Genomic DNA, 14,770 nt, shown 5'->3' on the forward strand with positions numbered 1-14,770 from the left:
ACCCAATCAGTTCAAAAACCCTGAGCTCTACGTCCAATAAAGGCCCTAGCCCTACCAGTAGTCCCAAAACAAGTCCATGCAACCAATGGCACAGGTAGCCCTAGTCCCTCCTTCCAATAGAAAGCCCAACCCTACTCTAAGTCCCACACCTAGTCCAGCAACCAATCACACCAGAAGCCCTAATTGTTACTTCCAATTAAAGGTCTAACCCTAGCCCTAGTCCCACTCTACTCCCAACAACCAATAACATAGGAAGCCCTAGTCCCTACTTCCAATAGAAATCCTAACCCTAGCCCTAGTCCCAACCCTACAATGATTGATATGGAGCAAATCTGGCTGGGCAGCAAGTAAACCCTGTCCGTTAATGGGTGTGCTTGGAGCTGATTCAAGACTGTTTACATGAAGTTGAGATTTACAAGTCTAAATATTAAATGGCATTACATTTAATATATTTACCACTATTCGAGAAGTGAATGATTAAGTGATGTGCTCAAAATCACATGATTTTCAATCTATTGCCAAAGTTAATTTTAGAGCTTAGTTCCTCAAGTTCAGATAGGTTTCTTACCCACTAGATTATATCTTCTCCATTCAGCTATTGCTATCAAATGGTATGTTACTCATAAAGCACTTCAGAGTCTCTCAGGGGTAGTAAGCGCTATAAAATTGCAATTACAATTGCAATACAGTACATCTCCACCAACCTCTAGATTCCATTACAAACACCAGAACTGAGAAAGAAAGTGAATTGACCCACGCCTTTCATCAAAACCGACCCGAATCAGCAGCGTTATGTACAAGGCAAACAGATTGTTTCTATATTTGCAGAGCTTAAAATGAAATCATCTCATTACCCTGCATGTTCAATGAGTATCACGTTCTATTCTCTTGTCAGAAATTGCGAAATCCTCTCCATTTCCCGTGTAGGCAACAGTGGTCTGTTTAAAAATTAATTGCACAGAGTTCTTTCAGCAACTGGCCAAATGCTTCATCTAGATTTTGGAATGGAGACACACAAATTGACTAATTGTCAAAAAATAAACAGCAACAACAATACAGAGCTCCAGCTAAAAGAACAAGAGACCAACATTGCCAGCCACCACATAGCTACTCACAAGCTAACCCAGTAAATTCACACTCTTGAAAACAGGTAACATTCAATCCCCCAGTGAGTGTCCCTTTAATCAACTCCTTGTTAATCCAGTTTAAAAAAAGGTCCCTGCTTCAGCATCCTAAACATTCAGAGCGAACACAAACTGCCTACACTCCCAACCTGCATATTCTCGAGACAGCCAGCTAAGACTATTTCCTAATTTAGGCTCTGGACTACCCCTGAGCTTGCCCACTATGCGGAAGGATTTACTGACGTTATCCAAGCAGACTGTTTCCATAAGATTACTTGGTTTAAAAATCTAAAACTGATGTTGTTTGAGCTCGGGTTAAGTGAGTTGTGGTTTGACCCATCAGGAGCCTTATTTCTGTCTAAGACAATCTTAAAGAACATGTATTGGGAATATGTTGCTAGCGTCAGTTTGAGTAATTCTAATAATGGGTCCATGGCTGTTAGTTTTCTGGAGGTCAAATTGTTTCCTGTATTTGAAATGTACTGGGATTTTATATCTAAACCCTTAGACAGGAAACTTTTGTTCCAAATGAGAGCTGGTTCACTCCCCTTAAGATCACTAACAGCAAAATGGGGCTCTGGAGGGTCCACTATCTGCCCTGCTTGTGGCTCAGGTAGTGAATCTCTCGGACACTTTTTGTTTTCTTGCAAAGTGTATAGCGTTCCTAGACGAGTCTGGTTGGCACCTATGTACAGAAACCTTGGTACCACATGTAGTAGAGTTGCGTTGCGTATTCTATGTACAACTTCCCTTACATGGATCATAATTGCGACTGCAAAATACCTTGGGTGGGCTTGGATCATCAGGCAGAGTCTGCTAGTAATGTAACTATTCTCTGCCGATGACAAGCAGAGATTGCTAGTGAATTGACTATTCCCTGCTTATGTATTGACAGTGTCTCCATGAAATGTATATTAAGATTTTTAACTTTGGTCATTTAAAATCAAGATTTTAATAATGAACTTTTACACCTTCTTAATTGTTTATTAACATTGTGGTTTGTTTTATATAACGGTTTTATGGATTTGTAAGTGCTTTGCATTTTCTGAGTATTTGTACATTTAATTGCTTCTTAATGTGTTTGTATGTCTTGCTTTTATGAGTAATTACTCGAATAAAGCACTTTTGAATTGAAAATTTCCTAATTTAGCTTGATTTTTTTACCCCAAATCCGACATATACACACTCCAGCTAGCTTGAAGTGTGGCCCAAAGCTAGTGGAGGTCATAAATTGATGGGACTACACCCCAACTCTACAGCAGTCCAATTGGCTAAATGTTTACTCCTTGTTAAAATTCGAATCTCTTAGCCTCACATAAGGGGCATCCACATAAAGAGAGCCTCACAGCGGGTCATCTATGTAACCAGAAATGCCACAAAAATGGCACTACTCGGCACAAAATATAAAGTGATCAAATGCAGGGTCGGATTCCTTTAAAGTGCCTATCTCGTTTTCTGGAAACTCGCATATGCCCACATCAAGAACATCAGTGTTGATATTCTCATGTTTTCAGAAGCCCAATATCTAATTCTTTGCCTTACCTCCTTCTCTTCTTCACTTTTTTCCCTTTATTGTCAATTCTGAAAAATGTGTTATTAATGTTTTTTTTTAATGTTTTGGCACACTATTTATTCCCCACAGTTGAGGGTCATGTATATTATCAATTGAAGGCATGCATTGTATGTCCTGAAGATGAACTCTTTACTTTCACATAGAGTTCGAAACGTCTTCGACCAGAATACACTATATGCCCATAATTGCACTGTATGATTTGAAGCAATAGTGTAACTTTTATGAATATTGTCTGTTTATTCATATAACTCTCAGTCCATTACCTTGCCTCCACCCCCTCCCCTTTGTTCGTTTTGCCCCTAGTGTGGTAGTTGGACACCGGCTGGTGTCCCACTTGAATTCACACTATAAATCTTGTGTATTATTAATCGACAAATAACATTATTAAATACTGTCCGGCTGGACAAAGAATATACTGACTATTCAGTCTATATTTATTTCTTGTCAATACATCCCAACCTGTCTAAGGACTACTGTTTTTATAGTACACATCAAGAACAAAGCAAAATTCCTTGCTATCTATGAATAACTGCCAGATACAATTCCATTCAAAAGCTTTATTCGATTTGTAAAACAAATCATACAAGCAGAGCAAATTTACATATGTAACATAAATTTCTAAAATTTCATCAAAGTCACTAAGTCTAAAAACTATCAAAAACCATCATAGACATAATATATAATTTTCTAAAAACATAATTTGACCAGTAAAATTGGGATTTGGACGATACACAGTCTGTTGCCTGATAAAAACTAAGTTCAATTATGATTCATACAAATATACGGACAAATATACAGCCAGGAAGCCACAGTTAAAACAAAATACAGTCAAATATATCAAATGACTATGGCTTTCCTGGCAGCTGTACATTTTAGTATATATGACGCTACGAAATCACAGATATCCAAATCCTTTAAGGAGCATAGTAGCTGTAATGCCAGATACATTTCTTTAATGTTCGTCAGCAGGCTCCACTTGGCCACCTATTTCCCCTTAACTGGCTGTCACCTCTCTCTCACAATTGTGCTACCCATCCTTGCATATATTCCTGCTATTCGTGTATACATACCACCAAATAAACGTCAAATAAGTCAATAACATATATACACACACACACACATATATATATATATATATATATGTGTTCTCCAAGTAAAAAACAATGCTCTGTCAATCTTCACTGGCACCAAAGCAAAAGAACAACAAACACACAACAGTTCCAATTCAGCATGAACTCCGCAAAGTGGGTTTGAGCGGCCTCTGTTGTGGTTTTTCGCCTTTACCCAGATCAGAGCGTAGCTTTCCACAGTAAGGCAAAATTGCTGTGTTTCAACCAGAGAAGACTTAATACTAAGCAGTGGTGTCTCGCCTCCTATAGTACCGATCATGTTCCTGATGTATAGCGGTATTCGACGCCGTGCCAGGACTTTGATTGAAATTCACAGAGAGCAGGGGGACTCCCGCTTAAAGTGCTTCCCATATTTCAGACTCGACAGTAAATTGCTTCACCAACCGAGAATCTATACTCACATCAATATCCTCTTGAGAAAAGCTTTCTGGATCCTCTCCCATCATGTTGGCTAAATGTCTCTTTCCAATGTTGAACTCTTCAATCTGTTTCTTAATAAAGGCCTCTGTGTACTTTTCAGGTCCGGAGGCTGCAGCATTTTTCCTCTGCACTGCTGCACTGGTAGATGTTAGCCTGGAAATCTGAGTCAAAAGAAAGAAAAAAAAGGCAGGTTTTAATCCAATAATTTTTTTCGGTACATGCTGACTTGTAAAAGACTGATTAGAATAAAGTTTGTAGAGACTTTCACAAATTACACCGTAAAGAGGCCGCGTCTACAATAGTAGGTGAAGCACAGTAATTCAGCAAGAATTTTTTTTATTTTAAAACTATGCTAAATAAATATATATTTCTGTTGCTTCTAGTAGGGTGGGACTGTGATAAAAGTATTCATAAGTATGCAGCAAAAAGTAATCAAAATACACTGCCAACAACCTCCTGAAAAGTGCGACAAATTCTTTACAAATGAGAAACACTGAATTTCTTTCAGCAGGCTTCCAAAAACTGAGAAAAGATTATATAAAATATTCACGTTGTACAAATAATAATGATAATTAGTGGCTTTCAGCAACAGCCTGTACTTGCAATGCCTCTTAAAAAGCATTGGCAAAGCCAATAGGTTTTGTTTTAATGTGCTAACACAGACATTCACAGCTGAACAGGTAATCTGTGCATTGTATCGCTTCAACCTGCCGCTTTCCCTCCCTCCCTCCCATGAATGCAGCATCTTTTTTATTTTCCAAACCTTGATGCAACATCACCAGGAAATACTTTTAGGAGCACACATCACATTTATGAGACAAACCACATTTAGATGCAAAATCACTCGCAAAGCAACATCAACTGCAGTTTGGAGATGCATTTAGGAGTAAAACTCATGTTTAGATTCAGAAACTTATTTCGTTGCAAAAAATCACTCTTGGTGCAATATCACATTTATGATCAGAATCACTTTAGGTACAAATCACGTTTCGTGCAAAGTAAGCATCATAAAGGTATATTTAGGTGCAAACTGAAGGTGATAAATAATACAATGGTACTTCTCGTTAGGTCTCGGCTAGCGTAGGCTGCGCACATGCGCAGTCTCGCTGGTGAGATTTAATGTCTTGGAGTAGTGAGGTTAAGCCCTGCCCCTCTTCTCCATTGGCCGGCCTCCTAAACGGTGGCCAGCCATTGGAAAAGAGGTCCCAGTGACGACATTCTTTCAATCAGTCAAAAACACGCCTGTTGTTTACATTCCAGCCAATGGAAAATAGGGGAGAAAAACTAAAAAACACGTCCCCCCGGTACTATGGGAGGCATATAAAACGGTTCTACGGGGACAAGCCATAAACTCCATCAGGGGCTACAAAAGAGAACGGGCTCAGGAACTAGTTGACCTGGACTTAACTTTGCAGGAGTTGACTAAAACACATGAACAACACCCCACTCCGTCCACCCTACACGCACTTACAATGCAACAGCAGCTGTACAACGATCACCTGCGCATACACGTCAAAGAGCGCCTAGCCGACACTCAAAATAGGATCTATGAGGTGGGCGACAAGGCGGGGAGAATGCTGGCATGGCTTGACAAAAGGGAAGGGAATTCAAGAGGGATCCAACGTTTAAAAGATGAACGCGGGGGGATACATACTAACCCGGGACACATTGTAGAATTGCTCACGGACCACTTTGAACGGGTATACACCCCTGAACATATAATTACACCCGAGATGGCCAGAGAAGTATTAGCACCAGTCGAGGTCCGAACGTTGACCTCGGAAATATCAAGTGAGTTGGAAGCGGACATTACCGCTGAAGAAATACAACTGGCGATTCGTGCTTTAAATCCGGGTAAGGCAATGGGACCCAACGGAATACCTGTAGAATGGTATCGGGCGATGCCTGAGACCCTCAGTACACATCTGCTAGGGATGTTTAAGGAATGTCTGGAAAAAGGTACACTTCCACCGGATCAAAGAGCGGCGACTATAGTGGCCATCTCCAAGCCAGGCAAACCACCTGAAGACTGCTCCACCTACCGCCCCATATCGCTGCTTAATGCAGAAGCCAAAATTCTTGCCAAACTCCTAGCAACGAGAATCTTGCCCCATCTACCATCTCTTATACACCCGGACCAATCCGGATTTATGCCACACCGAAACACAGCATTAAATTTACGCAGATTGCACGGAGTTCTGGCAAGGGCGGACTCGGTCGCGACTCAAGCAGTGATATTAGCACTTGATGCTAAGATGGCCTTTGATCTTGTGGAGTGGGCATACTTGTTTGAGACGTTGTCGCGCTTAGGATTTGGGCCCCGCTTTATTGCATGGGTAAGACTGTTGTACACCGGCCCGGTAGCCCGGGTGGTGGCCAATGGGCATATATCGCGGGTGTTCCCTCTGGGCAGGGGCACATGACAAGGTTGTCCCCTGTCGCCGTTATTATTCGTGATCTCGCTGGAACCCCTTGCCACTCATTAGAACCTCACCCCAACTCAGGGGCATATGCTGGAAGGAGGGTTGGGAGGACCGGCTTTCCCTGTATGCAGACGACATGCTGATATATCTAACTAATCCTGACAGCGGAATCCCTGCTCTATTACATCTCTGTGATACTCACGGAAGGATATCCGGCTATACGTTAAACTGGAGCAAATCGGAATTGTATGTTCTGAAGGGGCAGGTCCCGGTCCTCGACACGGGGTGTCCTTTGAGGTTAGCTGGTTCATCGTTTAAATACCTAGGCATTCAGGTTACCACTGACCCTGCGGAGTTCATGGACAAAAATCTGAAACCCCACTTAGAAAGGCTCAAGCACGACGTTCAATTTTGGTCGGGACTCCCGCTGACGCTATTGGGGCGAGCTGCACTTTATAAAATGATGGCCTTGCCACGATTCTTGTATGTCCTTGAAAATACACCTTACCCGGTAGCCCCTAGGTTTTTTCAAAAGGTTGCAGTATTGGTATCCAACCTTCTATGGGGAAATCTCCCCGCACGCATTGCACAATCCAAATTGCATAGAGGTTGGTTTGACGGTGGTATTGCCTTACCCAACTTAAAATTGTATTACTGGGCGGCACACCTTAAACCCATCAACCAATGGATCCATACTCTACAAACCGAGCCGGCATTCCAGGCCGACAGGGCGCAACTGGGCACTAACAGCTTATTGGCTCCATTATATGACCAACGCAAAACTCGCGCATTAGTGGGACCCACCAGACTAACGGTGACACTCTGGCATACAGCGACGGCAGCTCTGGGATGGAAGGGGAGGATCACCAAGCTAACCCCGCTGTGGGACTCTCGAGTCCTTGGCAACATGAGGAACAGCAAGGGATTCTCACACTGGGACACAATAGGAATATTCACGGTGGGCGATCTTTGGGAAAGGGGCGGGGTGATACCCTTCCATAGACTGAGAGAATTATACGAACTCAGCGAAAGGGAGCTCTAGAGGTACATCCAGATCCAACATGCATTGCTTGCGGCCTTGCCCACGGACACAGACCTGCCCGAGTCTTCCCCGCTGGAAGACCGCCACCTTACTGACTTTATGGTTGAACGCGCAACATCTCTTACATATCGCAAATTACTCAACAACCTACCAGACCCAACACTGTCGTTGAAGGCGAAATGGGAGGGGGACACTAGTGAAACGGACGAGCATGAGTGGAATGAGGCACTAGCATCACCTAAGGAAGTGGGCATCTCAGCGCAGCTACGACTAGTGCAATTGAAAATACTACACAGGGTATACTACACAGGGACAATGCTGCATCGTATTAACAGGACACAACACCCTTACTGCCTTCGTGGGTGCGGGGAGGAAGGCACGTTTTTTCACACCATATGGGATTGCCCCCGGATTCAGGAATATTGGAGGCAAATACTGCGAACAATCTCACAAACACTAGAAATATCACTGTTGCCAGACCCGAAAAGATGCCTTTTAAACGTGTGGGAACCTACAGATATTTCTAGGCATGGGCAACTCTGGAATACAGTGGGGTTGATGGTAGCGAAACGAGATGTCGCACAAAGATGGGGAGCGGCAGAAGTGCCAACCAAGTCATTATTGTGTTTAAATATGGATAAAGTAATGATAACGGAAAGGGCGGTATATTCTAACCGTGCCTGCCCGGGGAAGTGGAATAAAGTCTGGACCAAATGGAATGTATACAGAGGGGAGATTTGTGATCCCTTGCCAGAGGACGATCAGGATGAATCAGATGAGGGTGAGGAGGGGGGCTAGTATTATGGGCGTCTTGTGAGGAGGGGAAGCCAGGGACTGGGAGAGTGGCTTCTTGCCACATTATCATGCAGGATAGACAGGAGAGGGAAGGCATGGAACACCAATTGAGAGGGATGTCTACCCTAGCACAAACATGGCAGTCGGGGGCAGTTGGCGAGAATGGGAGGGGACCTGGAAAGGGGCATCTCGGTGAGGTAACTACAAAAAGATCAGTATGAATATACACACGACCACATTGTTATTCCTAACAGTTATTTTGATTTGTTGTTGTTCATGGAAAAAATGGAAAATCAAAAACCAATACTTTCTGAGATACTTAGGCACGTGCTGCACCCCTTCATCATAGCAGCTACATTACTGATTATAATATTGGATACTTTACTAGAGACTTTATAGTGCTGCAATGTGATTTACAAACTGTTATAGCGGCCAGCCCACTGGGTTGTAGGCGTTCCGCTGTGTAACTTAATGGTGCAATAAAGGTTTTTGAAAAAAAACAACAAAAAAAAGCACGTCCCCCAATCCGAAAAGGACGGGGCTTAGTGACAAATGGCGAGCGCTTGTTATTAGGTAAAGAGCCTGCCTTTCATCACAAAAGGAAGCAGCAAGCCTCACATGAGGTGCCTGGCTCCAGTCCCGCCTGTGCCCCTCATCTGAACTTTCTGAGGCTAGCACCAGCTGCGGGCGACAATTCCGGGTCGGGAAGGAAGGGGAGGGAAAGGGGTGTGGGATGGGGTTTGGGGCGGCGGAGGAAGGCACAGGCGCACACTTGGGGGGCTGACATGAGGTGCGGGACCCAAGGGGGGCCCTGACGGGTCCCCCTCGGTAAGTTTGATCGCAGCGCTGTGTGAAGTTGAGATGCGGCATGCGAGGAGTCACTCGGGCATAGTACAGGGGGGCAGGGGCCAGCACCGTACCTGCTGAGCACCGGGGCGCCTGCTGCTTCCACCGCGGCATCCTGGAGAGTTTCCTAAGCACCTCTTCGATCCCTGGTCTTTTTATGCAGGAAGCCGGGGGCGTTAGAAATACAAGAAAGGGGGCACTTGGAGTCTCCCAGGCTCAGCAGGTGAGGTCCTGGACGTGGCGGTGCCCCCGGGGCGGCTCAGTGGCTGGCGCCGCTGCGCCTCTGAGGCTGTGCTGGGCATGGGAGGGCACCTCTCATCGTAAGTTCCAGCTGCTGCCCCCTCCGGATGCCACTACTTTTTCCAAGATTTTCGCCGGGGCCGATAGGAGCGAGATGGGTCAATAATTTTTCAAACCCAAAGGATCTGCGTTTTCTTTTTTTAGAATAGGTCTCACCAAGGCTTTTTTCCAGTCAACAGGGTAGATGCCGGACCCCAGTGACTGTTCCAGATTAGATTAAGAGCTGGATTCAGTACTGAGGCCAGGGTTCTATAGAACCTTGCCGGCAAAGAGTCTTCAGGGGACCCAGATTTAACCTGTGTTAGGTCAGCCAATGAGCTTTGTACATCAAATGGCTTAAAACAGGGCGATCTTTGTGCACTACCCACCGTGGGAGAAAGGAAGTCAGCATCTTTAGGTGGAGGAAAAGAAGCATAAATATCTAACAAAATTTCGTTAAAGAAGGTCGCACGACTATCACACAGGGTTTTTGAGGGAGGAATCATGCTCTTTGATGCCTGGGGATTAGTGAAACTTTCCACTATCCTAAAAATTTCTTTCACGGAATTGTTGGACGCCTTAATCTGATTGGAATAATACTCTTTCATACTGACAAGTTTTCTCCGGTAAAACATTCTGAGAGAGTTTCTATAGATGATCTTGGCTTCAGGCGTATAACCCCCTCGCCAGGCTCTCTCCAATTTTTTGCAGGCGCTCTTCAATTTTTGGAGCTCCTCGTGAACCAAGGGGCAGAGGGGTTTTTTCTAACCTAGGTCCTTATTCCAATAGGGCCAGTTTATCCAGGATTGCTGCTACAGATGCTTCAAATTTATTAACATCGAGTAGGGAATCTCCGGTAGGCACAAAAGGGAAATTTTCCCACTCTCTACCGAAGTCGGCACGGGTGATATTTCTCCAATTTCTGGCCTTTTTTGTGACGGGTAACCCCTCCTTTATCTTAGAGCCCCTGCCGATACTAAAAGCAATCAAAAAATGATCAGACCAGGTTACCTGCTGATTAAGGTCAATAGTTAAGGTCTGATCATTTGAAAAAACGAGATCTAGCATATGGCCACCTATGTGTGTGGCTGCTAGGATCTTCTGATGGAGATTGAGGTCCTTAAGCGCGTCAATAAGTTTTATGATCAGCGGGTCATCCAATACATCCGCATGCAAATTAAAATCCCCCAAGACAGTGAACAAAGAATATCTGGGTATCAACCTGATAATATATTTGTAAATCTCCGCTAAATGTCTAATCGGAGTAGAGGGGGGGGGGGTCTATAAATAAGTATGCCTGACATTATGGGGAAATGAGTACAGGGGATGAGGAAGGCTAAACTCAAAGGGGCCTAAGTTCTCCAATTGTTTATAGGAAATTTCCCACTTGTCACGAATTAAAATAGCCAGACCAACCCCTAGCCTATTATTGGGGCGGTTAACAGCTATTAATCTATATCCCGCCGGTACAGCAAGGGCAATATCCAGCAAGGAGCTATCTCTTAACCAGGTTTCCGTGAGAAACACCATATCCCAGCCTTCATTCTGAATACTGAGCCAGATATCTCCGGAGTGTCTGGGGAGCGACCTACAGTTTACATAACAAGCCCTGATCCGTTCCCCTAATTCTGGAATATATTGGGGACCCATTTGGTCTATATCAAGATTTTCTTGTACTGGCATAGAACTTAGGCTAAAATCACAGTGTTTGCACTCCTCCCCATGTTTCTCCCACCCTCTCCCCTTCCCTAGTTCTATCCGGGTTTACCTTATTAATCTCCCCATATGTAGGGGGACATAGGGCATAGAGTTAATCTCTAGACCATCTTATTGCCGGTGTAGAAGCAGAACCGGCAGCATGGCTAGCGCTGGCCGCGAAACAGGCGCGGACGGGCGCAGACGGGCTTGCCTCTGGCGCGCCAACAGCACGCCCGCTGCGCGCGCGCGCGCGCGCACTTGCTTGTGTAGCCATGTAAAAATAGGCAGGTTCGTCTGAACAATAGTCCGCTAACCCTCAAGAGGTGCCCAAAACGGGGAAGAGGACCTGCAAACCGCCCTGCAAGCAGCGTTTACAGAGCAAATGGCGGCGAGAGTCAAAGGCGAGCAATAAGGCAGCAATATAGGAATAAAATACACAGTTCAAAACAGTAAAATATTAAGATAAGGTTAAAACTTTAAAATCGGAAAAGCCGATTTTCGTGATGTGCAAATAGCATATATTTTTAAAGTGCGGGTAAGAGAGTGCTGTTACAGCCAGTCTATCTTCAAACAAACAGCGTTTACCACTTCCTCCAAGCAATGGGTAAAAGAGATGACTAAAACAAACTAATGGCTGAAAAGAACAGATTTACGTTCCCTTCTATGTATGTTTTTGGTGACCTAAAATGTGACAAGATTTAAAGCTCTCTGTGGTCAGACTAAAAAGAAGTACCTTCTTACAACAGATTGTTTAGTCATGGCAGCTAAGTCCCTTGTGTAAACACAAATATTCTTTTAAAAAGCGCTCTGCTCCCATACAGCATAGGCTAATTGCATAGCTATTGCACACAGCTACATCACCTCTGCAGCACACCACTTATTTTCTTATCAATTTAAAGTGCCATCAAAGACTAGATGTCTCTCTTCTTTCGACAACTAAAAGTGTCCACCACAATTTGTTCTATTACGTTTGCCACCAGTGTCTATTTTCTAAATATCTTGTGTTTGCAATAGATTGTGCTTCATTTTCAGGCTGCCAAAATGCAAACATCTAAACTCGTCCGCAAGTGCAGGGTGTCACCCGCCTTCACTCATATTCATCCACCAGACAAGAAAATGCCTCACAGGTACTTCAATCAATCCACCCGCCCTGAAAACCCAAACTGTTTACCTCTTCATTGATATCAATGCGAACACCCTGCAAAGTCTCAACCTCTTTGGAAATTCAAAGGGGTCAGAGGTGTGCAGACAGTTGAATGATACATGTTCCATCTAAAGAAAACATTTCTTCTGTCTCTAATATCAGGAATACTGCCTAGGCGCTGGCTCTCTCGAAGCAGGATGGCGGCAATGCCATACTCACCATGTGCCCTTGAACATATACTTTCCCACTAACAACTGTTCTACATTTCCTATTTGTTTGCAGGGGTTCATAACTTCGATAACAATGTCAATTTCCTCCATCTTGACAGGGTATCCCCTGCATTTGGAACTCTTCAACCTCACCTGCAAGTCACCTGCCACTCAACAACCAGCATAGTTTGCCAAGAAGTTGTCAGTATCCAGTGTCACCGGTTACATTGTCCCAATCGAATATAATTAAGCAGCTCCTATCCACTGAAACTCTCTTTCTTGTTGTTATCAGGCTGCAGCCAATCCTCAATAACCTTTTATTTGGGCACTGAAAAGGTACCTGTTTAAGGAACCTTTACCAGTTTGTCATATTAAGCTAGGGATCATCACCTCTGCTACTTCGCCTTAGGTTCACTTTTTTTGTGCACTGTAAGTTTTCTACTCTTTACTTTGCCTAGCTTTACTTACAGTCTTCCTTTCCTTTATGTACATTTGTTACAGTAATACGTTTCATGTTATCCAGTATGAATATGAAAAAATAATAAATCAATAAATAAACCAACAAAAGAGTAGGGGGGTGCAGAAGTTATTCTTAAGCGCCGCTGACACAGCTAAATGCTGGGGTTCCCAAATACCAAGGCTGCCTAGCCTCGATTCTACCTCACGCCTCTTTCTTCCAGCACCTGTCTCTTTATCTCTTTCATGCAGGTTTTTTCATCCCTGCTTTCACCTTCTGTCGCTGTTTTCCTTTCTTAACTCATTCTCCTATTTTTGTCTTTCTCTCACTTGCTGTGGGTCTAAGTCTGAGGAAGAAAATAAGTCTGTGGTCACCAAAAGGGCACTGGTGACCACCACCTGCAACTACCAGCACAAACTAAGCACTAATATGGCACAATATTACTTACTGAGGCGAAAAGGGGCCAGTACCTTAACCTTTCAATAAAAAGAAAGAATATTTCACAGCAGGAGATTTAATGGTCAGGAATACCAGGATACCCAGTTGGTACACCTTACTAGCCAATAGCAAAGCACCAAGTCTCGCAATTAAAAAGCATGTCATTCTGAGTAAGCGGGGTACGTGATAACTGCGTCAACAGGCAAACAAAAGTGAATTTGGACTCATTCTATAGAAATCTTGCTGGTGTTTGGTTACAATATGTCTTGTCCCCAGTGTTTAATAAAAAATAATAATAATACATAAATAAAAAACAAAATAAAATAGACAAATAGGTGCAGAAGTCCAAAGATCCTGTTAGGCGCCTGAAAGTCGGTATTGTTGAATGTCAAGGATGCTGAATACCAAGGCTGCATAATCTTGATTACACCTTGTGCCTCTTTTTTCCACCATCCTACACTTCAATCTCCATCTCACCCTTGTGGTGATTTTTATCCTTGCAATAGCCCTCAACCACCGTTTTTCTAGGTGTTTATTCCTCTTAACTTCTTTCTTTTCCACTTTACTCTAGGGCAAAGCATGGTGAGGATGAAAGAGCTAATTCTCAAAAGTAAGTGCTGATGCCCAACACTTGCCGCTACTGGCACAAATTGAGCACTTGTTCTCTCACTGTTGTGTACGAAAAGTCTCATTTTGTAAAGGCTGTGTTTGTTATTGTTGGACTTGGCTATCTCTGTATGGTCACGCCTAGACTTTTTTGCCTTCACCCCTCCTGTTTTCTGAACCCGGTTTTTAGGGCTCTGTGCACTTTATCACTGATAACCAGTACTCTCTACTTAAAACGGTAACATTGACTTACACCCAATTGACACATTTAATTCACTTATAGGTACCTAATAAAGTGCAGCTACATGTACCCAGCAACTGTACATTAAATGCTATTAGTGGGCAGCAACACTCATTGTGTCACCCACTAAAAGTAGCTTTTTAAAACATGCCTCAGGCCTCTCATTGCAGGCTGTAGTGAAGTTTTAAGCTGCCAATTGGGCCTGCCCTAAACGTGGAGGCCTTCTATGAGTTTCCAGTTGCCTGGGCTGGTTAATTACTCCCCCATCAGTAATGGATATCGGGCCCAGACAGTGAACAATAGAATCTGGGTGTAGCTGGGAGAGGGCCATCCTGCCAGAATGGG

The 14,770-nt window shown here is 43.7% G+C and overlaps 1 protein-coding gene across 1 annotated transcript in view; it reads right to left on the reverse strand.

Moving 5' to 3' along the window:
- MRPS9 (mitochondrial ribosomal protein S9) overlaps nucleotides 1-14,770 on the reverse strand; it is a 538,970-nt gene that overhangs the window by 425,015 nt on the left and 99,185 nt on the right. Inside the window, exon 2 of the mRNA XM_086934678.1 lies at nucleotides 4,229-4,408. Coding sequence (XP_086790804.1) covers nucleotides 4,229-4,408 — 180 coding nt within the window. The remainder of the gene's footprint in view (nucleotides 1-4,228; nucleotides 4,409-14,770) is intronic.

This window comes from Lissotriton vulgaris, chromosome 8 (assembly GCF_964263255.1).
Source record: "Lissotriton vulgaris chromosome 8, aLisVul1.2, whole genome shotgun sequence".
Lineage (NCBI taxonomy): Eukaryota > Metazoa > Chordata > Amphibia > Caudata > Salamandridae > Lissotriton > Lissotriton vulgaris.